General features: G+C 47.3%; 1 protein-coding gene across 2 annotated transcripts in view; it reads left to right on the top strand.

Moving 5' to 3' along the window:
- Positions 1–3647: 3647 nt before the first annotated feature.
- Positions 3648–23903, top strand: part of EEPD1 (endonuclease/exonuclease/phosphatase family domain containing 1) — a 114205-nt gene continuing 93949 nt past the window's right edge. For both annotated transcript variants that reach the window (XM_076006312.1, XM_012777567.2), the window contains exons 1-2: positions 3648–4050; positions 4543–5609. In XM_076006312.1, the coding sequence (XP_075862427.1) occupies positions 4732–5609 (878 nt within the window). In that variant the 5' untranslated portion in view covers positions 3648–4050; positions 4543–4731. The remainder of the gene's footprint in view (positions 4051–4542; positions 5610–23903) is intronic.

Genomic DNA, 23903 nt, shown 5'->3' with positions numbered 1-23903 from the left:
TGACCTCAAGTGATCCTCCTGCCTTGGGCTCCCAGAGTGCTAGGATTACAGGTGTAAGACACCACATGCCCAGCCAGCCCATCTTTCAAAATTCTCTTAACCCTCACTTTCCAGGAAGTCCCCAGACTAAGTCACTTGTCATTCGCAGCTGTCTTCTCTTCCTCTCCCCTGTATTCCAGCGGCCACTGCTGTCACTGATTTAGTGTCTGCAGTCCTGTTGGCCCTTTAGCTCTGGGAAGAGAAGAATCAGGACATTTGCTTCTCACAGGAGACACAGTGCCCAGCACCGTGGTGTTGAAATTGAAAATTGACAAATGCTTTCCCTTCTCCTCTCCCACCACCTCTCCCTGCTAAGCGCCATTTACCTTTGAAGCTGCTGAGTAAGAAGCACAAGGCCAGTGACCTCGGACCTCTCTGCCCAGATCGCAGGTGAGAACTGTGGGGTCAGGGTAAGGGGCATTTGGCTGGAGTGATGTAATCCCTGCCCTTTGACATCCTCATGTAACTCAGCTGTCAGCAGGGGCCCTAGTGTCCTTTGAGGGGCAAATATAATGGGCTCAACCCCCCATTCCTTGTGAGATGGGACCTCCAGCCAACTGCCCAATCTCAGTGAGGATTCTTGAAAGTCAGACTTTTCCCCAGGTCTCCTCACATTCTGATTTTCTGCTTCCAATGAATCCTGGAGCTTTCTCCCTCCCACCTTTTGCACTGTAGCTGCCCCTTCACCCTGTCCTTAGTGTACCCAGAGAGAGTCAGCTCCTTTACCTCATTCCCCTAAACAGCACTGGTCCAAGGCCAGTATGTACCTTATAAAGACTCAGTCTGTGAGTGAGGTGGGGGTGGGGGACTACATCAGAGATAAAATAGAGTATGGAACTTCAGCAGTCGTAAAGGCCTCTGGGACCCCCTTTCCTGGGCAGCCAGCCCAAACTGGAGCGTGTTCACTGGTCTTCTGTTAGCTGCTGCCTCAACTTCTTCTTGGGCCCCTTCACCCCCTTCAACCTCCTCAACTCCATCCTGGATTAACTATCCCACCCCACAAAAAATCCTGTCTTTCTTTTTATGGTCAAAGAGCATTTTAAAAAATTTTAAAAATATTTTAAAACGTTTATTGAGGTATAATTGAGGTACATGAAAGTGTACATATTTAAAGTACACAATTCTATCAGTTTTGATACACATATACCCATGAAACTGTCACCTCTCAAACAACATTCTCATCAACCCCCAAAGTTTTCTTTGTGCCCTTTTTAATCCATTCCTCCCTCTATCCCATCCCAGGCCACCACTCATCTGCTTTCTCTATAATTTTATTAGCTTGTATTTTCTCATGTTTTAAATAAATGGAATCAGAAAAATATTCTCTCTCTCTCTCTCTCTTTGCCTGGCTTCTTTCACTCAGTGTAATGATTTTGAGATTTTTCAATGTTGCTATGTGTATTAATAGTTTATTACTGGGCAGCATTCCATTATATGGGTATAATACAATTTGTTCATTCATCTACTGACAGATTTTAGTTTTTTGTTTTGTTTTGGCTATAACAAATAAAGCTCCTATGAACATTCACATTCAGGTCTTTGGGTTTCATGCTTTCCTTTCTCTATGGTAAATAACTATAAATGGAATGGTTGAGTCATATGGTAGGTATATGTTTAATTTTTTAAGAAACTGCCAAAGTGATTTCCAAAGTGGTTGTACCATCTTATATGTCCACCAGCAATGTATGAGAGTTTTAGTTGCTCTACATCCTCACCAACATTTGGTAGGGCCAGTCATTTTAAAGCCAGCCGTTTTTTTGAGTTTCTTTGTTTTCTTTTGTTTTGGTTTGGTTTTTATGCACATTGATTTAGCTAACTCTTGGCATTTCTGTCAAGGGAGAGTGTATACTTATGTTTACGGAGAATGAAACCAGATTGTTTCTGCTGTTCCAGTGAAATTAATAATACTGTCCCCTCTTAACCTCATTGTTTGGATAACAAAATGTGTGGTTTTTCTGCTTCTAGCCCATGTGGCCTTGCCCCCAGTCTGTTCTTCCATATAGCCACGCCACCCAGCAAGGTCTTCTGCTGAACAAAGACTTTTCTCTTCTCCAAAAGGAGTTTCCTGCTGGTCTTAAACAATTTTTTTCCCTTACCACAACAGAACGTCAGTGAGTGGCACACGTAGCCTGGTGCTTGGGAGGGGAGGGTGGGGGGGGAGGAGGACCTTCTTGCCATGCCAAAGTGAGAACAGAATGCCTGAAAATGAAGACATCGTATGGGCTGTAGGTTCTATTCCTTAACTTTGCCACAGGGAGCCTGGAAAACTCCCTTCTTGTCTACGCTAGTCTGGCTTAGCTTCCACGACTAGTACACACGGCAGGGGAACAGGCCTCAGAAAGGTAGCAGCATTTTGCCAAGCGTGGGCGGCCGCTCCGTTCACACCTGACATACCTTCGGCCTTCCCTGAGAGTTACTATTTTTGCTGACCGCTCCCCTGGAGCTGAAAGCAGATGCGTTGGTCACATCGGTTGAGGATGAAACTTCAGAGAACACTAAACGGCCGGGAGGGGGGGGGGTCAAAGCAGTGTCACTGCAAGGTCTGTTTTATCGAACACTCTAGCTGGGTATGCACTGAAATGCAGCAGACTCTAACCGTCACCTACGTTGTCATTTAGCAGTGTGATCCCAAAACCGTTCTGGGTTGTGGGAAACAGCCTCCATTTCCTAATAGCATTTGCGTCCGTCGTCATGATTAGGTTTAATACTCAGAGAAACATATGCTTATGCACTCAGAGCGCTACGCGAGCAAAGCCCCAGCGCTGCGTTTGACCCCTGCGAGCCCTCGGGAGGGCGGCGCGTGCCCAGGGAGTCGCTGGCGCTATTACAGGACATCTGAGTAGAGCAAGGGTGCTACGCTGGTGTCAGAAAAGAGGTCTAAAGTGGGGGTGGAAATTAAGTAGATCTCATTCAGTCTCCTCTGGAACGTTCTACAAAAGTGAGCGAGCCCTCGGACCCGCAGGGATGCTCCCCCTTACAGATTGCCCCGACCTCCGTCCCCACGCCGCAAACCGGCGAAAAGCAGCGGCAGGTCTCGCCCCTGGCAACGCGCACAGCCTCTTCCCCGCACAACCAGCCCCGGGTCCCCGGCCGCAACCCTGGCTCGGGAGAGCAGACCCAGGACCGCCTTGCGCCGCCCCGCCCCGCCGTCGCGGCGCCGGCCCCGCCCCTGTGTCGCTAAGCCCCGCCCCGCGCTCCCAGGACGAGCCGCGATCTCGGGCCCGCGCTCCACCCGCTCGCGCCTTGGCCCCGCCCCTGTGTCGCTAAGCCCCGCCCCGCGCTCCCAGGACGAGCCGCGATCTCGGGCCCGCGCTCCACCCGCTCGCGCCTTGGCCCCGCCCCTGTGTCGCTAAGCCCCGCCCCTGTGTCGCTAAGCCCCGCCCCGCGCTCCCAGGCCGGGCCCGCGATTTCGGGCCCGCGCTCCACCCGCTCGCGCCTTGGCCCCGCCCCCGCTCCGTGGCCCCGCCCCGCGCTCCGGGTTCCGCTCCCACCCCCTTGCGCCAGGCCCCGCCCCGCGCCCAGGCCCCGCCCCCACGTGCCCCGGGAGTCCCGGGGGGCGGCGCCCCGCGGAGGAGGCGTGGCCGCGGCGGCTGGCGAGGCGCGGGCGGCGCGGCCGGGACTTTGGCTTTGACGCCGACTGGAGCCGGAGCCGCGGCGCTCGCGCGGGGTCCGGACGCGCTCTGGCGGATCCCGCTCCCGAGTTGGGCGCAGGACTGTCTGCCCGGATCAACGCAGCGGCGGCGGCGCCGCGGTCCCGGTGCAGCCTGCGCGGCCGCATTTCGCCGCCGCCGCCCCCGGGCAGCCTGCGGCTCCTGCCCGCTCCGGGAGAGTTCCTCCCGCAGTAAGAGCCGGGCACGCGGACGGGGCGGCGGGGGCCTTCCCGGGCCCGACCACTGACCCGCACCCGCGCGGGCGGCAGGCCCGGAGGCAGGGGCCCGCGCTGTCCCGGGCTCGCTCGGGCTTCCGAACCGCAGGTGGAAGAGGGACGGACGTCGGCAGCGCGGCCGAAAGGTGGGTCGCGGGGAGCCGCGGCCGCTCGGTGGGGGTCGACAGCCCCGTCTCGGTGCCCGCACCCACGAGCACGGAGTTCCCAAGTTGCAGGTGGCGCTGAGTGTCGGACGCGGGTGGGGGTGGGGCTGGGGTTGCCCCCTCCCGTCTGTCCGAGCCCGGGGCCCGGGTGGGGGTGACTGAAGTAGGCAGGTGACCCCAGCGCGCCCAGAGTTGAGGGAGGCCGTGGCCGGGAGCAGAGGCGTGAAGCGGACAGGGATGGGTCTCCTCCTACGACGAGCGGCTCCTGGCCTTTCTGGACCCCAGTATGATAAAAACCGGACGTCCCCAGCGGAAATTCCCCATGGGTTCAGCTTCACTGTGTCTGCGTTTTCGGGGGCTCAGGGGCAACCACCAGCCCCGAACTCCTGGATACTAACTCCAGCACTAGGTAGGGATTGCTAATACAAATTGATTAACTCACTCGATTTGTGCTTTTATTAATTTATTTTCTAGGTAGCCAAGTGGAAGGTAACGTTGGACACCCTGAGCATGGAAGACTTGGTGCGAGTTTGTGGCATCTTCAGCCCCTAAGTCCTGCACCTTCTATTCTTCTGCGCTGGTAGGGTATACTGGGCTTCCACGCTAGCTGGCGAGTTTTTCTGCGGCGGTGAGGCCTTCCTGGACCCCAGATCCTGGCCGACCATGGGGAGCACCCTGGGCTGCCACCGCTCCATTCCCAGGGACCCCTCGGACCTGTCCCATAGTCGCAAGTTCAGCGCGGCCTGTAACTTCAGCAATATCCTGGTGAATCAGGAGCGGCTCAACATCAACACAGCCACGGAGGAGGAGCTGATGACCCTGCCTGGGGTGACACGTGCCGTGGCGCGCAGCATCGTGGAGTACCGAGAGTACATCGGTGGCTTCAAGAAGGTGGAGGACCTGGCCCTGGTCAGCGGGGTGGGCGCCACCAAGCTGGAGCAGGTCAAGTTTGAGATCTGCGTGAGCAGCAAAGGCAGCTCCGCACAGCACTCTCCCAGCTCCCTGCGGAGGGACCTGCTGGCGGAGCAGCAGCCGCACCACCTGGCCACCTCCGTACCCCTCACCCCACGTGTCAACATCAACACGGCCACCCCGGCTCAGCTCATGAGTGTGCGAGGCCTCTCGGAGAAGATGGCCCTCAGCATCGTGGACTTCCGCCGCGAGCACGGGCCCTTCCGCAGCGTGGAGGACCTGGTGAGGATGGACGGCATGAGTGCCGCCTTCCTGGACAGAATACGGCACCAGGTGTTTGCCGAGAGGTCCAGGCCCCCGTCCACCCACACCAACGGGGGCCTGACCTTCACCGCCAAGCCTCACCCCAGCCCCACCTCGCTCAGCCTGCAGAGTGAGGACCTGGACCTGCCGCCCGGGGGGCCCACGCAGATCATCTCCACCCGGCCTTCCGTGGAGGCCTTTGGAGGCACGCGCGACGGGCGGCCCGTGCTGAGGCTGGCCACCTGGAACCTGCAGGGCTGCTCGGTGGAGAAGGCCAACAACCCTGGGGTGCGAGAGGTGGTGTGCATGACGCTCCTGGAAAACAGGTGAGGACACGAGCCACCAAGGGGGTGGGTGTTAGGGCAGTTTTTATGCTGCCTTGTCTGAAGATGCACATGAGTGGATTCTTTCGGGAGTAGGGAGGGGACAAGAGTATTTAATCATTGTTCTTGAGGATCTGGCCAGTATTGTCACCTGAGGGTGGGTTCTTCTGCTCCAGAATTTTCTGAATACAGCTGTTCGAGCTGGTGGCACATGTCTTGAATGTGATATATCCGAGATTGGTTCATCATTTGGGGGTTATTGGAGGTTGTGTTGGTGGAGGTTGGAGAATGTTGTTTGGCTCACACGACTTCATAGGGTTTACTCCAAGTTGGGCACCGACAGCCTGGGAAATGGTGCACAGTTTTGCTTGTGAAAAAGAATTAATTGGATTTCTTTTATTAATGGGAAGGAAAACCACATTTGTTCCATCAAATATGCCTGTCTGTGTGCACAAAATCATCTTAATGACCAGGTATTTGCAAACACATACACTGTGAATGAATCACTCTACATTCTTTTTCCTTATTTAACCTGAAGTCAGTTTTTAGCCCCACAACTCTGCAGCCCCAACTGTGTGTAGCCTCTCCTGTCCTGTAGCCAGAAAAGACCAAGCTGAAAATCTGACTGTGTGTGTGTGAGAGAGAGAGAGAATGAATATTGGCCAGATTTTCCCATTTGAACAAAAGGAGAAGAAACTTGTAGGATAGGCTCTTATCACAGAGTGTTGACATTATTCACAACACTGCTCTCTGTAGGGACTTCCGTGAGCCCTCCCATTAAAACAAACCAATATTATTGTGGCAGTAACTCCCGCTGTTAGTAAAATAGTGTACTATATAATGCAAAGCATTAGGAAGGAAAGAAACATTTGTGATGGTCCCTTCCAGGTCATACGTGCTGTGATCATGGTCTTGAGGAATTTTGCCCTTCTACCCGCAGAGGTGCAGTGTTTGTGGCTACTTGCTGCTTTCCTTTGCACCGGGTTGTTGGTGAGGCTGATGGGGCAGCAGTGTGGTGTCATGAAGTGAACTCTTGGCAGGAAATCATGGTGCTTGGTGGCAGATCATCAGGATGAATTAGTGAGGAGATAAGCCGGTCACAGCGTTTCCCTGGCACTGACCCAGTGGCACGCTCTTGTCACTGAGGAGAGAGGGACTATGCACAGGGTCAGAGAACTGGACCAAGGGAACCCTCCAGTGTTTGTCCTGCACTGCTGTGTCCTCTGTTTTGCATCCTAATGCACTCCCTTTGCAAAATCATTTTGTGCACAGGTGAGAGCTAGACTTAGCCTTGGGAACTATTTGTGAGAAATGGCTTGAGAATTGTTCTCTTCATCCATAGCAGCATGGTTTATGAATGGGAAACGGGGAGAAGAGAGGAAGGGAGGGACATGGCTGTTTAATTCCTATTATGAGTTTTCTGATGACTTAATTTGGGAGGAGGGGATGGATTAGGATCAGAAGTTGTGCCAGTGGGACTGACAGACTGGGCAACCCTTTGCCATTTACTGTGTCAGTCGTTTTTCAAGTGTGTTCCCCTGAACCAGTAGCATCTGCTACTGACGCAGAAGCTCTGGGTTTCTATGTTTTCACACACCCTCCAGGTGTTTCTGATACACGCTGAAGTTTGAGAACCATTGTACTAGGTATTAGGCAATCAGCTGTCCCTCTGGGTTTCTCTTTACAGCCCCTCCCCCTGTACTGGCTTTTCTGGCAAGGTGGGTGAATTCGCACAGAGCTTTCCAGGTACACTTGGCCCTCCCTATCTGTGGATTCAACCAACTGTGGATAAGAAAATGTTCGGGGAAAAAAAGGGATGCTTGCATCTGCACTGAACATGTACAGACTTTTTTTCTTGTCATTATTCCCTAAACAATACAGTATAACTATTTACATAGCATTTGTAATATAGTAGTAGTATAAGCAATCTAGAGATGGTCTCAAGTATGCAAGAGGATATACATATGTTATATATAAATCCTATACCATTTTACATCAGGGACTTGAGCATCTGTGGATTTTGGTATGGCAGGGGTTCCTAGAACCAGTCCTCTGCAGATACCAAGAGACGCTGTACTTTGTTTTCCTTTGCTTGTTTTGATCATCCCTGTAGTTATTGAACCCTGTGATGTTCTTTCTGCCCGGGGTTTGAGGGGCTGATCCAGCTTCTAGGACATAGGAGCGTGAAGGGCAGCAAATGGGAGAGAGCAGAAACAGCCAGCCTGGAGTCGGCTCCTCCCTGCAGCGTGCTGAGGAAGCCAGCTAGCAACTCTTTTCCAGTGTGGACTTGTTAGGGTAGTCCGGTGTTTTCTTCGAGTTTCCTATAGGGGTGATGATTTGTTGAAGACATTTAACTGCTGTCTTCAGATGAGAATGCAGGAAAAGGTTACCAAATCCTTTAGGGTGCAGAAGGGAGTACCTGTAAATGACTGGGAAGGTGACCCGTGTGTCTGGTGGCCACATGTGTTGTCCTGGAGGTTGGTGGTTCCTTTTGCCTGGTCACAATGGAGTCAGTATTCTGGACACTCCTAGCATATTGTTAGTACCTGGTAAACATGAAATAATAGGCTTAGGGTCTGATCCCCTGCAGAGCTGGGATGGGTGTGTTTGCCTGTGTGAGTGTCCTCCACAAAGTGGATCACGTGTCCTCAGTGACAGCAGCGCCCATTCTCCAAGAGCTGCGTGTTCCTCCTGCTTCACAGAAATCTCTCACATTCCAGTTGTTCCCTACGTTAGTAAGAGGAAATACGTTCAGTGTGAGCAAGAATGGATGAAGTAATTTTTCAGGTGGCTCTCATTTGCATACACATATACATACAATAGAAGAGTTCCCTGACTTCTGGGTATTTTCCAACAGCTTTCTCATTCATTTGATTCTTCTCAGCAACCTCTGGGAAGTAGACAATGCTTGCTTTTAATTATGATTCTCCATCTCTGGGTGAGGAAACTAAAACCGAAGAAGTTAAATGACTTGCCTCTGTCACACAGCTCATTAGTGACTCAGCTGGGACTGAGACCCAGACCTGACTTTAGACCCGCACTCTTTGCCAATGTGTTTTGTAAGCACACACCTTTATTCGGTCTCTTGGTTAGGTGGCCCACGCTCTGCCTCATCAAGGGCATTTCCCAAATTGTGTGCCAGTCACAGTTTCTTACCTTAAACCCATTGTAAGGGCATTTTTAAAGATAGCCTTGGGCAATTCTTTTGCTAAGGGCATAGCTGGCTCTCAGTTTCCCTTTCTGTGCATTTGCTTTGGTAGGTGTGTTTTCTTCGGCTAAAGGCTACCTCTATGGGATGGGAGTGTAGAGTCCTTTCTTGCCCGGCGATGCTGCTGCGTTGGTGGGTAAGCATGTACCAGTTATAAGAAAGTGTTTTGCACGTGAAGCCTGAGGTAGGACAGTGCAGTTGGATGGTCATCCAGTCACCAGGAGCCTTCAGACATGCCATGCTGGTGGCACAGAGCTGACAGGTTTCATTAGATTCTTTTGCCAGATCTGAGTCTTATGCAATGTTCTTCCTCGTTCAGTATTTGTGGAGCAAGACTAAAAGAGGAATGCTTCTGCTAAATATGCTTGCAAAATTTGGTGACAGTCCACCTCTGGAATGAAAATTGGTTAATTTTTTGTTGTTATTTTTTTGCAGGGGAGGCATTCCATTTTGAAAAGTCCCTTTGGTAACAGCGTATAAATCCTCAGGGAGCTGATAGATAATCTCCGAAAGAAATAAGGAGATTTAACATCCCAGTTGCTCATTCCCCCCATAGCCTACATCAGAAGGGAACTGGAGCGTCAAAGTCTTTAGTCCTGTAATGGTTTAAATCTGTTTTCTTGCCACACATCTGCAATATCAAAGCATAGGGTGGATTAGTGCCTAACAGCACACACTGCAAGTGAAGAAAGAGGTTTTAGTTTATTAGATGTGATTAGTAGGATCAACATAAACATAACCCATCTTGTCATTTGATTCAGTCACTGAAAGATACGTATTGAACGCCTGCTATGTACATACATAAGCTAAATTCAGGAATCGGCTTGGCTCTGTTACTTAACAGAGTTAAGTAAATGTGGATCAGTTTGTATGGCTCAATGTCAAAACAGTCTGGTAAACCAGATTTTTTGGGCAAGTCACAGAGCATGCTTAATAGATGATTGTATTTTTCTTGTATGAACAATAGGCCCATCTTGGGAGATCGAAGGGTGGGTGGATAACAGCCAGACTTAACATCTGGGGGCAAAATGCCCAGCAAATTCTTTTAAAGTAGCGATCATGAAATCTGTTTTGACAGCTGTGGAAACTGAGGCTCAGAGAGATTAAATAGCATCCATGTGGCCTTAAGAAATGGAGATGTTGGAGCCAGAATTTGAAGCCAGGCATTTGTCTGATTTCAAAGCAGAGGGGTTGGGTGTGTCTTTTCCCAAACTCTGTGTCCTTCCACTGCCTCTGACTCCCAGCCCGCCCACATTTCCTCCCTGTCTTGTGCCCTAAGCTGGCCAGGTATCAGGGTGCTGGGGAGAAGAAGGGCTTCCCCCGACTCCTGAGACTGTGTCAGGCCTCTGGAGGCCTCTGCTTCCTTCCTGCTTTTGTTCCCGCAAAGGACGGGGCTCGGGGCCAGTGGTAGAGCCAATCCAGAGGGTCAGGGCTCCTCCACCCAGCCCCTCAAACGTGAGTCTGTGACCTTGGGCTGGAATCCAAGGCCAAGTTCCAGTTTTCTGAGCCAAGGAGCTCTGGGTTGTTTCCAGAGAAAAAGATGGTCAGTAATAGAACTGTGGTGGATCCCTAAAAGATGACAGTGTGAATGAAGGGAAGTCCCACAACTCTGGCTTCATTCAAGGGAAAGGTGTTGCTTTTGTTTTTCCAGAAAGCTGAACCAGGCCAGGTGTAATGGCTCACACCTGTAATCCTAACACTTTGGGAGGCTAAAGCAGGAGGATCGCTTGAGGCCAGGAGGTTGAAGTTGCAGTGAGGCATCTGACAAGGCCTCATATGCTCTTTAGTATCAGTGACATATAAAATCAGTGAGCTGTGATGACACCACTGCACTCTAGCCTGGGCGACTAAGTGAGACCCTGTCTCCAAAAAAAAAAAAAATGCTGGGTCCACTTGCGTCTGATTTCAAGGTTCTTTTGGGGGAGGGGGTTAATAGTATTGATTCTCCCAGGGGATATCCATTCCTTTCTTATCCATCCATCCATCCATCCATCCATCCATCCATCCATTCAATCAATAGACATTTTTGAAGGTCTCACTAGGTACCAGGTTCTGGGTGCGACTCTAGAAATACAGTGGAGAGCAAGTCCCTGAAAGTCCCTGCTCATATGGAGCTTCTGTTCTAGAAGCTAGAACAGTCTAGAGACTGCACAGCCAGGTCAGGTGGCACCTCCCATGCTTTTCTTTTAACAGCAGGAGGGTTAGCAGCAGAGGTTGATGAAGTGACCTCTTACCAGGTGTTCTGGATACTGGGGGCCACGTGGCGTGGGTCCTAGGAGTTGAGTGAAGAGCCCGTTGCAGGTTCAGCCCAACAGGGACAGTGTCTGGGGAGACGGGGAAGTGGGTGGAGATGGGAGGCCTTTTAGAGGTAAAAACGGGCAAGACTTGCCCATGTTTGGGATAGTGTGAGGATTTGGCAGCTGGCTTGTTTGAAATGCTCTGAGATTCCTAGAAGACAGGCGCAGAGGCACGTAAGAAATTCTGGGGCCGGCGCATTGTGCCTACACGTCATGTCAATGTGAGTGACGCAGCTGGCTGACCTCAGCCCTCTGCTGCCGCTGCGGCCTGGCCTCCGGACAGGATGGGGCCTGGAGTCCACGGCAGGTGGAGTAAGAGACTGTGTCTGCCCTCTGCAGATGAGGCATCTGACGAGGCCTCATGCGCTCTTTAGTGTCAGTGACATACAGAACCAGGCCATGCTTTGGGGACTTCAGGTAGTTATTTCTTTCGAGAGATGTTTACATAAATTCAGCTCAATGTTGGTGGGTCACCGACTTTGAACTCACTACCTGATGAGCTCAGAGGCACTGGGGAGACCCTGGCCTGTGGTCAGGGAGCTGCTCCCTCTTGTGAGGTCACACGTATTGGGCAGGGACTCACCAGGGTGATGTGTGGTATGAGGGAGGACGTAAAGCTTGCTCAGGGACCTGAGATCACAGGGATTTGGTAGCTGCGTGTGAAGACCTCAGCACTGGGGAAGGATGAGGGGAGAGGACCAAGCCAGGATGTTGGGAGGGAGCTGGCCCGGAGGGGAGCTTGGCATCTGAGAGGAAGGAGTGTGGTGGCATAGTGACATTTGGGCTGAAAGTCAGCAATTCCCCGCTGCACACACAGGCAGCTGAGGAGTGGGAGGTCCACGCCAGGCCCTCCACTGAGGCTCATGATCTGAAACACTCAGACAGGAACATGGCAGGCTCCCACGCAACGGCGCCTTGCAGTGAGAGAATCTGGCACACAGACACCTAAAGCAGCAAGGTGCGTATTATTCCTGGTGTGTTATTTTTATTTCAAAATTATCTTATCTCACAAAAGATTTTGTTTCAGAATCCCCTAATAAAAAATCTCTGCCAGTAACAAACAAAATGATGCATCTCACTGAAATTTGATTTGCTCATCATAGACATCCTTGTCTGCACGTGGCAATGCACAGCTGGGAGGAAATTCCACACCAGTGACTCTTCACATCAAAACATCCAGGAGATGACACAAAAATGTCTTGCTCTACCTGAAAGGCTGCTGGTCCTCAACAAATGTTTAGGAATCTCAGCAGCATCCTGGCCCTATTCCTGTGACCGTCCACAGGCCTGGTTCTGGGCCAGAGTTCTTTTGTAATGTCTTGATTGACAGCTGCCAAACAGCTGGACTACAGTGGCCAGGAACCCAGGTATGCTGGGAATAAACCACTGCATCATAAAGAGAAGTCTTGAGTTCTTCTTCTAAATTCTTGAATAAAGAAGCTGTGGGTTTTCTTTATTGACTGTTGTTCCCCAACTAATGTTGATTTGTTGTTCGTTTCCAACAAGCCCTTATTTTCTGTGAATTCTATTTTGGGTCAGCCATTACCTGATTAAGCTATTGAGGTGGCCCTTCAATTGTTTTACCTAGAGGCTGCTGTATACTTCTTAAATGCAGTGTTTTCCAAGAGAATATTGTTCCCCTTGTTGCATTTAAAGTTGCATGCATTTGGGGTACTCTAGGGATCTGATGTTTTGTCTGTTTACCCAAAAACTGGAGGGCAAAATTGGTACTTTGTCAACTTGTGCTGAAAGTGTGGTGTCGATTAAAGAGGGAGGTCTCAGGTGGATTGTTTTTTAAATATTGATTCAATATCCTGTTTAAAAACACTTCTCCAGAATGTATTTTCCATTAAGCAAATTCATCTGACTTACATTTTTTTCTCGCTCTGTTGCCCCGGGTAGAATGCAGTGCCATCATCCAGGCTCACAGCAACCTCAGACTCCCTGGCTCATGGGATCCTCCTGTCTCAGCCTCCCAAGTACCTGGAACTACAGGCATGTGCCACCACACTCAGCTACTAATTTTTTTCTATTTTTAGTAGAGACAGAGTCTTGCTTTTGCTCAGGCTGGTCTGGAACCCCTGAGCTCAAGTGATCTTCCTGCCTGGGCCTCCCAAAGTGCCAGGATTGCATGCATGAGCCACCACGCCCGGCCTCTGTTTTCTTGAACAGAGTAAAAAGTAAATATTTGTGTGGCCTCAAAGTACCAATGCTGGCATTAAGCCTTGGCCTTAACTGCCAGGGGTCTTGGGTCTCTTTCCTTCCTTTCTTGGTGGGCAGACTCTGTAGCTTAAAGATCATTGTGTCGTTTTACTGGTCAGTTTTTTTTACAAAGTGATTTCCAGTCTTTTAAAGTTTTAATTTGAGGACTCCTTTTAAATAGCAAAATACTTCCTTCATGTCCACTCCCCTATCACCTTTGGACTTTGAGTGTCCACTTGGTAGCAGTAGTTGTGCTAAGAACAAAAATCAATGATAATTAACACCAATAATTATTACTGTGGCCAAGGCCCAAGTCTAAGCTGTTTTGTGGATACAAAAGGAATGGTTCAGGGAAGCTGAGAAATTTTACCCTGGGTCACACAGCTTTGAAGTGGTGACTTGGATTATAATCTAAGCAGTTAGACTCCAAAGTTTGATGATAAAAAGCTACTCTGAGTTTAGTAATGCTTTTCAACATATTTATATTTTACTCATCACCCCCGCCTGCAAACTAGACTAGATGGTCTCTTAACCTACTTGGTTTGAGTTCCCCAGGTCTTGATCCTTCATAAGTATTAATATATCGGTACGTAAATGTCATTATCATATATGTGTAAGTGTGTGTGTTCTAGTGTTTGTTTCTTCAAAGTGAAGCAAGGATATTTGCAAAGCAAACTGAGCAAAGGATACTATATTTTTACGACTGTCCCGTCTTTTATAATTGTGTCGTCCATACCTATTTTCACAGCAATTTCTTAAACTGTTTTGTCAGTTGCTCATATAGAAGCTTTCCAAGCATTCATCTTCATTTTCTTAGAAACAACTTCTGTTTCTTTTCTGTTCGTATTTCTATTTCATCAGTCGATGTCATATTTTACTAGGCAGTTTTCTTTTCTTCTTTTTTTTTTTTTTTTTTTACTGTAGTGATATGTACAACCGACAGAATGGGTCTGGGGACAGACAGGTGACTCTGGGTAAGCACACGATAATGCTGTGTGCACAGATGATCCAGCCGGGCGTGCCCAGTGCGCGACAGGATCCCTCAGCTTGTTTTAGAAAGGGAATGGGGATCATTTGGTAGTCTCTTGAGTAGAGGTTGGCTAGGAGAGCATGTGTTCTGTTTTGTAAAATGGTTAGTGCCTGCGACCAAGTCATTTCAGTCTAGAGACGGTGTTTGCTGTATTATGTATATTGCAGACCCCTGGCAGGTAGATTGTTACTGACCCACCATTCTTTTCTGTGGGAGCATGATTCAGAAATGTAACTGTAGTCATACATTTCACCCAATAACATTTCTGTCAACACCGGACTGTGTATATGGCGGTGGTCCTGTGAGATTATAATGGAGCTAAAAAGTTTCTGTCACTTAGTGACATCTTGATGATCCTGACCCTGTTTAGGCCTAGGCTAATGGGTGTTTTTGTGTCTTAGTTTTTAGCAAAAAAATTAAAAAGTAAGCCAGGTGCGGTGGCTCATGCCTGTAATCCTAGCACTCTGAGATGCCAAGGCAGGAGGATCGCTTGAGCTCAGGAATTCAAGAACAGCCTGGGCAAGAGTGAGACCCCTCATCATGACTAAAAATAGAAAAATTATCTGGGCATCTTGGTGCATGCCTGTAGTCCCAGTTAACTTGGGAGGCTGAAGTGGGAAGATCGCTTGAGCCCAGGAGTTGGAGGTGGCAGTGAACTATGATGACACCACTGCACTCTAGTTGGGATGACAGCAAGACTCTGTCTCAAAAAAAAAAAAAAAATTAAAAAGTAAACACAATAAAAAAATATAGAACTATAAAAAAACTTATAGGGTAGGATATAAATAAAGAAAATGTTTTTGTACAGCTGTATGGTATGTTTGTGTTTTAAGCCAAGTGTTACTACAAAAGAGTCAAAAGTTAAAAATCAGTTAAATTTAAAGGTATAAAGTAAAAAAGTTAGAGTAAGCTAAGGGCGATTTGTTAGGGAAGAAAGAGAAACATTTTTTCAAGTTAATGTAGCCTAAGTGTGTGGTGTTTATAAAGTCCACAGTGGGGTACAGTAATATCCTAGGCTTCACCTTCACTCGCCACTCACTCACTGACTCACCCAGAGCAACTTCAGTCCTGTGAGCTCCATTCACAGTAAGTACCCTATACAGGTGCACCATTTTTTATGTTTTTGACCCTACTTTTACTGCATTTTTCCTATGGTTAGATATATTTAGATACACAAATATTTACCATGTGTATTCAGTACAGTAACTATACAGGTTTATAGCCTAGAAGGAATAGGCCAAACCACATAGCCTAGGTGTGTAGTAGGCTGTACCATCTAGGTTTGTGTAAGTACACTCTGTGATGTTTGCACAACGATGAAATCACCTAAGGACCCATTTCTTGGGATATAGCCACATTATTAAGTGACACATGACTGTAGTTATGAAGTCAAGAGTTCACTGATACATTATCCCAATTCCCGCTGAAACTCCTCCTATACCTTTTAGAAATAAAAAAGGTGAGGTAGTAATGAACTTTTATTTTGACTTAACACCTGTCCTAGTCCTAGAATTTTCTTTGGTGACACGGAGGGATTGCTGATGGAACCCTGAAGAGCCGTAAGCCAGGAGGGGTCCCGCAGGAGGATGGGAGTAGGTGGCTTATAAATACCTTTCCAAGTTGGTGACTGCACACTGCCTTTTTCAGATTTTCCGAATTTTATTTTAAAGATTTGATTCTTAAAAACACTACATGCATGTCCACACCTGTAAAACCGTATTACAGTACGCATATGCCAACCTCAGTTAAATGCCAGGCAAAGCTGTTTGGGGTTGATTTGTAATCTTGTATTATGTTAGTATTATGTTAGATGCTTCCCACATTTATAATAAAAAGGCAAGTCGTTGTTAGATACTGTTAGAGTTTCAACTTAAAAATAAGAGTTGCTTCTGTCCTTTAAACTTTGAGGCAAGCTTAACTGAGCGTCTGAGACTACGTGGCAGTTGTTCAAAATATTACCATTTGTAACCACATATCTATGAAAATCAGGAATCTCTTATCATTGGTCAATCAAAGCAAGATACAGAAATAAACTGGATGATGAGTGCAAGATAACATTACCCTTGATTTCAAATACAGTGTTTGTGTTCATCCAAACTGTGCTGGTATTTGAGTGATTGATTCTGTTGGTAAAGGTTATATATATATATATAAACGTGTGCATTTCTTCCAAATCACAAAAGCCCCTTCCAACTTGCCAGCCTGGGTTTTCTTCTGAAACGACAGCAGTGACCTAAAGCCTCCTGCACTGCCGCCCACTCCCAGCCCCAAGCAGGAGCCTCTGGTCTGCCGTGTTCCTGGCTTGCCCTTGGCTGCAGATCATGTGACACACAAACCCTGGGCACCCATTTCAGGTAGGGATTTAGTGCCATCTAGAACGTGATGTCCTTTAGAATTGCTGTGGGAAGGTGAAGCCAACTGAAGCTGAGCTTTCCCAGATTTCTGTTGTTCAGCTCCCCAGCCACGGGCTCCCCCGTCAGCATGGATTTCCCTACCACAACAGTCATTGTCGCAGTTGTGCAGTGGGGCCATCTGCCCTCCTGGACTGAAGGTTTCATGAGGGCAGGAGCCATGCGTGTGTAGCGCGATTTCGGCACGGTAGCACTGAGGACTTTGCGGGAAGAGTAAGTGACCTCGAACATTTATTGAGTATTTATTAATACTTTGCCCCAAGTGCTGTTGTTAAGCCTTTTATGTTCATTGACTAACTTAATGCTTACACCACCCCAGTGAGGCGGGTAAAGTATGTACGCTTCACTCAGAAGGAAATTTAAAAGAATTTAAGTAACTTGCATGAAGGCACATGGTTGGTGAGGGGAGCAGAAATTCAAAGCCAGGCAGAATTACCCAGAGCACAAACTCTTGTAGATGCAGCGGTAGCAAATCCTAAACCCGAAGATGAGACTAAAAGGTTACAAAAGGGGACAGTTGTTTCCTTGCCTTGCTATATCTAGAAAGTATAAAGAGACATACTTGGAGGAAAAGGATCCTGTCGTCTTGCAGGTACTGCCCTGCAGTGGTTCCCGGCCAGCACCTGAGGAAATCATCTGATTCTGTCATTCAGGGAGGTCAGCAATGCTGGGCTGTGCAAGGGCTGAACATTTTTTTTTTAATTGAGATATGATTTACATGCCAAACAATTCACTTGCTTTAAGGTATAAAATTCAGTGGTTTTTACAAAGTTTTACAACAATTATCACTAATTCCACATTTTCATCAGCTTAAAATGATACTCCATACCCATTAGCAGTCACTTCCTACCCCCCCAGCTCCAAGGAACCACTAATCTATTAATGCTTTCTGTCTCTGTGGATTTGCCTATTCTGGACACTTCATATAAATTATGTAATATGTGGCCCTTTGTGTATGACTTCTTTTACTCATAATGTTTTCAAGGTTCATCTATGTTGAAGTACGTATCAAAATTCTTTTTTTTCATGATGGTCAAACAATAGTCACTATATAGATGTACCACATTTTCTTTATCCGTCAGCTGATGGGCATTTGGGTTTCCATTTTTTGGCTATTATGAATAAATAATGCTGCTAGGAACATTCGTGTACAAGTTTTTACTTGGACATATATTTTTTTTTCTTTTTTTTTTTTTTTATACTTTCTATAAGTCTGAATGGACATGTATTTTGATTTCCCTTGAGTATATACCTAGGAGTGGAGTTGCTGGGTCATGTGGTAGTTCTCTTTTTGGCATTGTGGGGAATGTGCCAGACTTGTTTTCCGTGGCGCTGCACCATTTTACTTTCCTGCCAGCAATATATGTGGGCTCCTATTTATCCACTGCCTCGCCAACACTTGTTATTGTCTGTCCTTTTGATTATAGCCATTCTCGTGGGTGTGAAGTGGTATCTCATTGAGTTTCAAATTGCATTTCCCTACTGACTAAAGCTGTTCAGCATCTTCTAGTGCATTCATTAGCCATTCGTATATCTTCTTTGGAGAAATGTCTATTCGGATCTGGGTGAGCTGTTTTCAAACCTATTTCCAAGCTGGAAAAATCCAAGACACCTTGGCGCAGACTCCCTTTCACTCCCTCTCCCCCTCTTCCCTGCCCCTCAGTCTTGGAGTCAGCATAACAGGACGTAACTTAGAATAATTGCTTTGTAATAGGAAAAAGCACACCACATCCTATAGATGCAAACCCTCTGTCTGGTAAGGAACCTGGAGACTTCCATCTGGCATGCTTCGTGCTTCTGGCTGGAGTGCTCTGTCTCAACTGAGCGTTTAGCATTGTCCTTAGAAGTGCTTGATGTCCTCTGATGTTTTGTATTTTAGATGGAAGTTCAGTACTCTTTTTCTAAAGCCAAAATGTAATGGACAGTGTGCCAGGTGAGCTTCAGAAGTTTCCTCACAGTAGCCACAGGCCCCCAGGCCAGGAAAGACTCTTGAAGGAGCACCTTCTATAGGTCACTGCCTACACCACCACACACAAAACTTTGTATTTATATTTATAAATGTTTGTTTCCATTTTCTTTTGAACCCCACCTGTGGAGAGTTGAATTGTTATGCTCTTCACTTCATGGAACCCTGGCATTAGTCACTGCAGGGTCCCACTTCTCTTTGGTTTTATTTTTTAAATGTCGTTTCTTCTTCAACCCGCTTCCACAGATTCCAAGTGTAAAGTGTGATGTATGTGTCCTTAGCCATCTCCTTGAAAAATGTGGTGTTTTTAATCTACAAAAATTCTGTATTCTTTTTTTTTTTTTGAAACACAGTCTCACTCTGTTGTCCGGGCTAGAGTGATGTGGTGTCAGCCTAGCTCACAGCAACCTCAAACTCCTGGGCTCAAGCAATCCTCCTGCCTCAGCCTCCCGAGTAGCTGGGACTATAGGCATGTAGTGCCACCATGCCCGGGTAATTTTTTCTATATAGTTTTAGTTGGCCAATTAATTTCTTTCTATTTTTTAGTAGAGACGGGGTCTTGCTCTTGTTCAGGCTGGTTTCAAACTCTTGACCTTGAGCAATCCACCTGCCTCGGCCTCCCAGAGTGCTAGGATTACAGGTGTGAGCCACCATGCCCAGCCAAAAATTCTATATTCTTAAGATTTCCAGCAGGCTTTGGCCACGGAGAGCTCCTTGGCCATTCACCACTTGTATCTATCACATTTCCCTGTCCGTTCCCCAGCAGTGGAGATCTAGTCCCATATGTTTCATTGTCCCTGTTACCACTTGCTCTGCCTCCACTCACTGTATATCCTTGATTTGTTAGGTGCATTTAAAAAAACTTTTTTCCTAGTAGAAATAAAACCTAGCCAAATAAAACCTCTTTGAGGCTCTCTCGTACATTTGGAGACCTTGGTTCAGTCTCCTTCCATCTTACGTTCTCACTCTGAATAATTTTAGTTCATTTTACCTTTCTCTATGCTTCCTATTTTTAAAGCATAAGTCAATTTTTCATTTGTACTCTAAACCTCACATTGTCTCAGTGTTCTCTGGCATGAGTAGATATACAAATATGAGTGGACCCAGCGCAAATGCCAAAACACATGTTGCCGGCTTAAAACAAACAAACCAAATATATATATATATATATATATATATATATATAGAGAGAGAGAGAGAGAGAGAGAGAGAGAGAGAGAGAGAGAGAGAGAGAGAGAGACTCTAAATTATAAACTTTTAAGTTTAGAATTAATTTTATTGGTGCAAAACAACTCTAGCAGTGAGTCAGACTTTATTATAGGTCGAATTTGAGATCAAAGACCTTGGAATTAATTATCTTTCACAGTCCAAACATCATTGATTGAGTCTTGTTTTAGTATATCTTTTTTGCTTTTCACATCTCCATAGATTTGAATGTTTCTGACCACAGACATATGTTTGTACATGTCTCCACCCACAGAGTGTCTGGGTATGTGTGAATTATAAATATACCCATCTTTTAAAATAGATCTTTATCTTTAATGTTAATTGCATCTTTGCTGCTTCTACTTTCTCAGTGAGTAAGTATAGTAGGGAGGACCTGTATACGGTTGTCCATACCCTGCCTTCTCACTAATTATTTCTAAACTCTCTGTAGTTAGTTTCAGCCAAGCTCAAGGGTACCTAGTATCTGATTTAATTTAAAAGCAACCTCGTTGAAAATTAGAAATTTCTCTTTCTCTGACCAGGTTTCCAAATGGCCTGGTGCCCGCTAAAGTCAGAGCCAGGTGCCATGGCCTTAGTCTTTTGCATAGTCTAAGGCCAAACTGTGCAGTTCCTTTCTGATGTCCAAGGAGGGGTCTTTTTATATGAAATATTTAAAATATACAAAAAATATGGTCCTACATATTTATGTTAAATATCGATATACACACTCTAAATAATACTTGGGCCCCTTTTCCCTCTCTCGTCAGTGTACTTTACTTTCTTGGGGACTCAGTGTTCTTCTATTCCACTGTCATTCTTTTAGGTCCCTTTCTGTGCTTAGAAAATTTCTTTCCTTGTGAGACTTGGTGGGCAGCAGAGTCTACCACTCACCTGGGAAACTGCAGATGCAAAGATTCACTTTCCCATCATCCTTTGCAGCTAGAGTCTGGACTCTGCAGGTCGGTGCATCCGTCCTAATCTCTGATTGAGAGCAAGTGGCACCAAAAGCACAGGAACTATGAAGCTCAGCCTGGCTGTGAGGACAGTTTACACAGGACTGGGTGCTTGGGAAAGCAGAGACTGTGGCTGGTGTCAGTGAGCAGTGCCCAGGGCTGGCACTGTCGGCTGCACAGGCTACAGCATCAAGGGTTTGGCACTGTGGCAGTGGGGTCTGTACCAGAACAGTTGTGGGTATGTTTGCCTCTTGTTCCTGACTGCCCAGGCCCAGCTCCTCCGTGTCCTTTTAGGGAAGTTCTTTTCTGCTTCAATCAGGCAGTGTTGATTTCTGTTTCTTGCAGTTGAGAATCTTTTTTTTTTTTTTTGAGACAGAGTCTCGCCTTGTTGCCCAGGCTAGAGTGAGTGCCGTGGCGTCAGCCTAGCTCACAGCAACCTCAAACTCCTGGGCTCAAGCAATCCTACTGCCTCATCCTCTCGAGTAGCTGGGACTACAGGCATGCGCCACCATGCCTGGCTAATTTTTTCTATATAGTTTTAGTTGGCCAATTAATTTCTTTCTATTTTTAGTAGAGACGGCGTCTCACTCTTGCTCAGGCTGGTCTCGAACTCCTGAGTTCAAATGATCCGCCCACCTCGGCCTCCCAGAGTGCTAGGATTATAGGTGTGAGTCACCGCGCCCGGCTGCGGTTGAGAATCTTAACTGATACACCTTGATAAACAGGCTTTGGACCAGTGGTTTAAAAACTTCTTAGCCAAGGAGACTTTTCCTTAAATGAAAGGTTATGAGGAAGCACAACATATGAAACTGATGAAAGAGGTGCTGCTCTGGGTTAGGGCCCTGGAGGGAATGCCAGTACATAAAAGCACAGTTGAAATCCATTGCCCTGGCATTTTGTGACGCTGGATCAATTACTGCCTCCTTGCCCATGTTACCCAGGGCCTGTCCTCTGCCAGGCAGCCACTGCACAAGCAGGGGGTGGTGTTTGCTGCTGGTTCTTCATTGGTTTGTGTTTTCAGGACCCTTCCTGTGCTGTGTTCATTTCCTCTGAGACTCCAGCTTTCTCCAGCCCCTGCACAGGGGTGGGTGCATCGATCGGAGTGATCACGTGTCTCTTAGTGTCTTCGAAACATAAATCCATTTTCAAGCTAAAAAACTTAACAGTCAACTCAGCAGTAAGGGCTGATCGTCACCCTCTAGAGAAGGCTGTGCTTTGCAGCAGGTCTCTCGGCCCCGGCACTGTTGACTTTTTTTTCTTTACCTTTTCATTCCGAGATTATTGTAGATTCACATTTTGTTTGACATTTTGGGCCAGATAATTCTCTGTTGTGGGGGCAAGCCTGTCTTTCGTAGGATGTTTAGTGAATCCGTGGTCTCTACTCACTAGATGCCACAGAACCCTCCTTCCCCAGCTGTGACAACCAAAAATGTCTCCAGACATTGCCAAGTGAATGTCCCCTTGAGGGCGGAATCGTCCCTGGTTGAGAGCCGCTGCTCCAGAGCCATGTTAAAGGTACAAGGAGCCGGACCACCCCTCCTTGGCTGACTTCCCTTGGCTGCTGTAGAAGCACTAGGCCCTGGGTCCTCAGCTGGGCAGGGAAGGGGGTGGAGCCAGAGGGGCCGAGAAGGCGACTGCTCAGTCCCGGTGGGGTTGAGGAATGCACGTGGGTGACTTCTCACGGCAGGAGAGCTGGGAGGCAGCAGGCCGTGGCATGTCCCCTGTCAGCCACGAGTGTGTGGCATGGCACAGAAGGCAGGGCTGCCCCTGCCCCTCGCTGGGACTTACTGAGTAAAGGAGGAGCTTGGGAACCACTGACTGGTCCACCTCAGGTGGTCAGGTGAGCCCAGGGTGGGGGCGCAGGAAGGGCAGAGAAGCTAAGAAAGACCTGGCAGGAGGAAGATTCCTAACGAGGATCAAGCAAGGGCTCGTGGCGGTGGTTGGGCAGGGAGGGCCAGTCCGTGTGGTGGACAGCAGATCACTCCAGGAGCGGCCTGAACAGAGGCCTCTCCCTCATGCCCTTTGAGAAACAGCAGAAATTTGGAAGAAGGAAAGAAGAGGTAGGGTCTCCTATCCCCGGGCCTCATTTTAGGGCAGGAGTCAGGTCTCTTGGAAGCCTAGTAAATCCAGCAAGTTCTCTTATGCAGTGGATATCTGAGTAAAATTATTTCGGTTCAGATGCTATGACATACCACTGTTAATAGTTGTGAACAGGTAGGTACAGTGTAGCAGGGTTTGAGATACTCAAGAATTAATGGTTGTACTTCTGTGGGGGAGATTATAATTTTCCTTAGTAATGACTCCCATAAAATAAAAATGAGAGCTTAATTAGAATAAAGTGTTTTCTGTGCGTCCAGAGAAACTGAACAATTAAAAAGATTTTATTATATTTGACTTTAGATCATGCTAACTTGATACGTGTTTGACTCTATTATAAATACGAGCCTAAATAAACCACTAATGCCAAGAAGCAGCATAAATCGTTTTCAATGAGGAAGAAGAGGTGGGAGGGAAATAACATATGGCATAAAGTTGTACAAACTAAAAATAAAGCTGCCTGGTTCTCCTGAGTAGCTCTTAGGTACTTTGAATGTCTTCAGTGGAAGGAAAAATAATAAATCCAAACATGATGAAATACATTTTGGCTTTAAGTGTTATTGAGTAAGTTTTTGGAGACAGAAAATGGAATAGGTGGTTGGGGCCAGAGGGTGGGAACAGGGGTTGGCTGCAAGTGGGCACAAGGGAGCATTTTGGGTGATTGCAAAGTTCCAAACCTGGATTGTAGTGATGATTGCACGACAGTACATTTACTAAAAATTATTGAATTGTACACTTGCAACTGGTGAATTACGTATGTAAGTTTTACTTCACTAAAGGGATAAAAGAGTGATCACTACATGATTTAAATGACATCTTATTTGACGTAGCGGTTTTTCTGTCTCATTGTTTCATTATTCCTCTCAAAAAGTGTCTGACCTAAGGCAAGTCATTTAGGCCCCCTGGGCCTCATCTTCTTCCCCTGGA

Source organism: Microcebus murinus, chromosome 9 (genome assembly GCF_040939455.1).
Source record: "Microcebus murinus isolate Inina chromosome 9, M.murinus_Inina_mat1.0, whole genome shotgun sequence".
NCBI classification, from domain to species: Eukaryota; Metazoa; Chordata; class Mammalia; order Primates; family Cheirogaleidae; genus Microcebus; species Microcebus murinus.
This window is presented reverse-complemented; position numbering and strand designations above follow the sequence as displayed.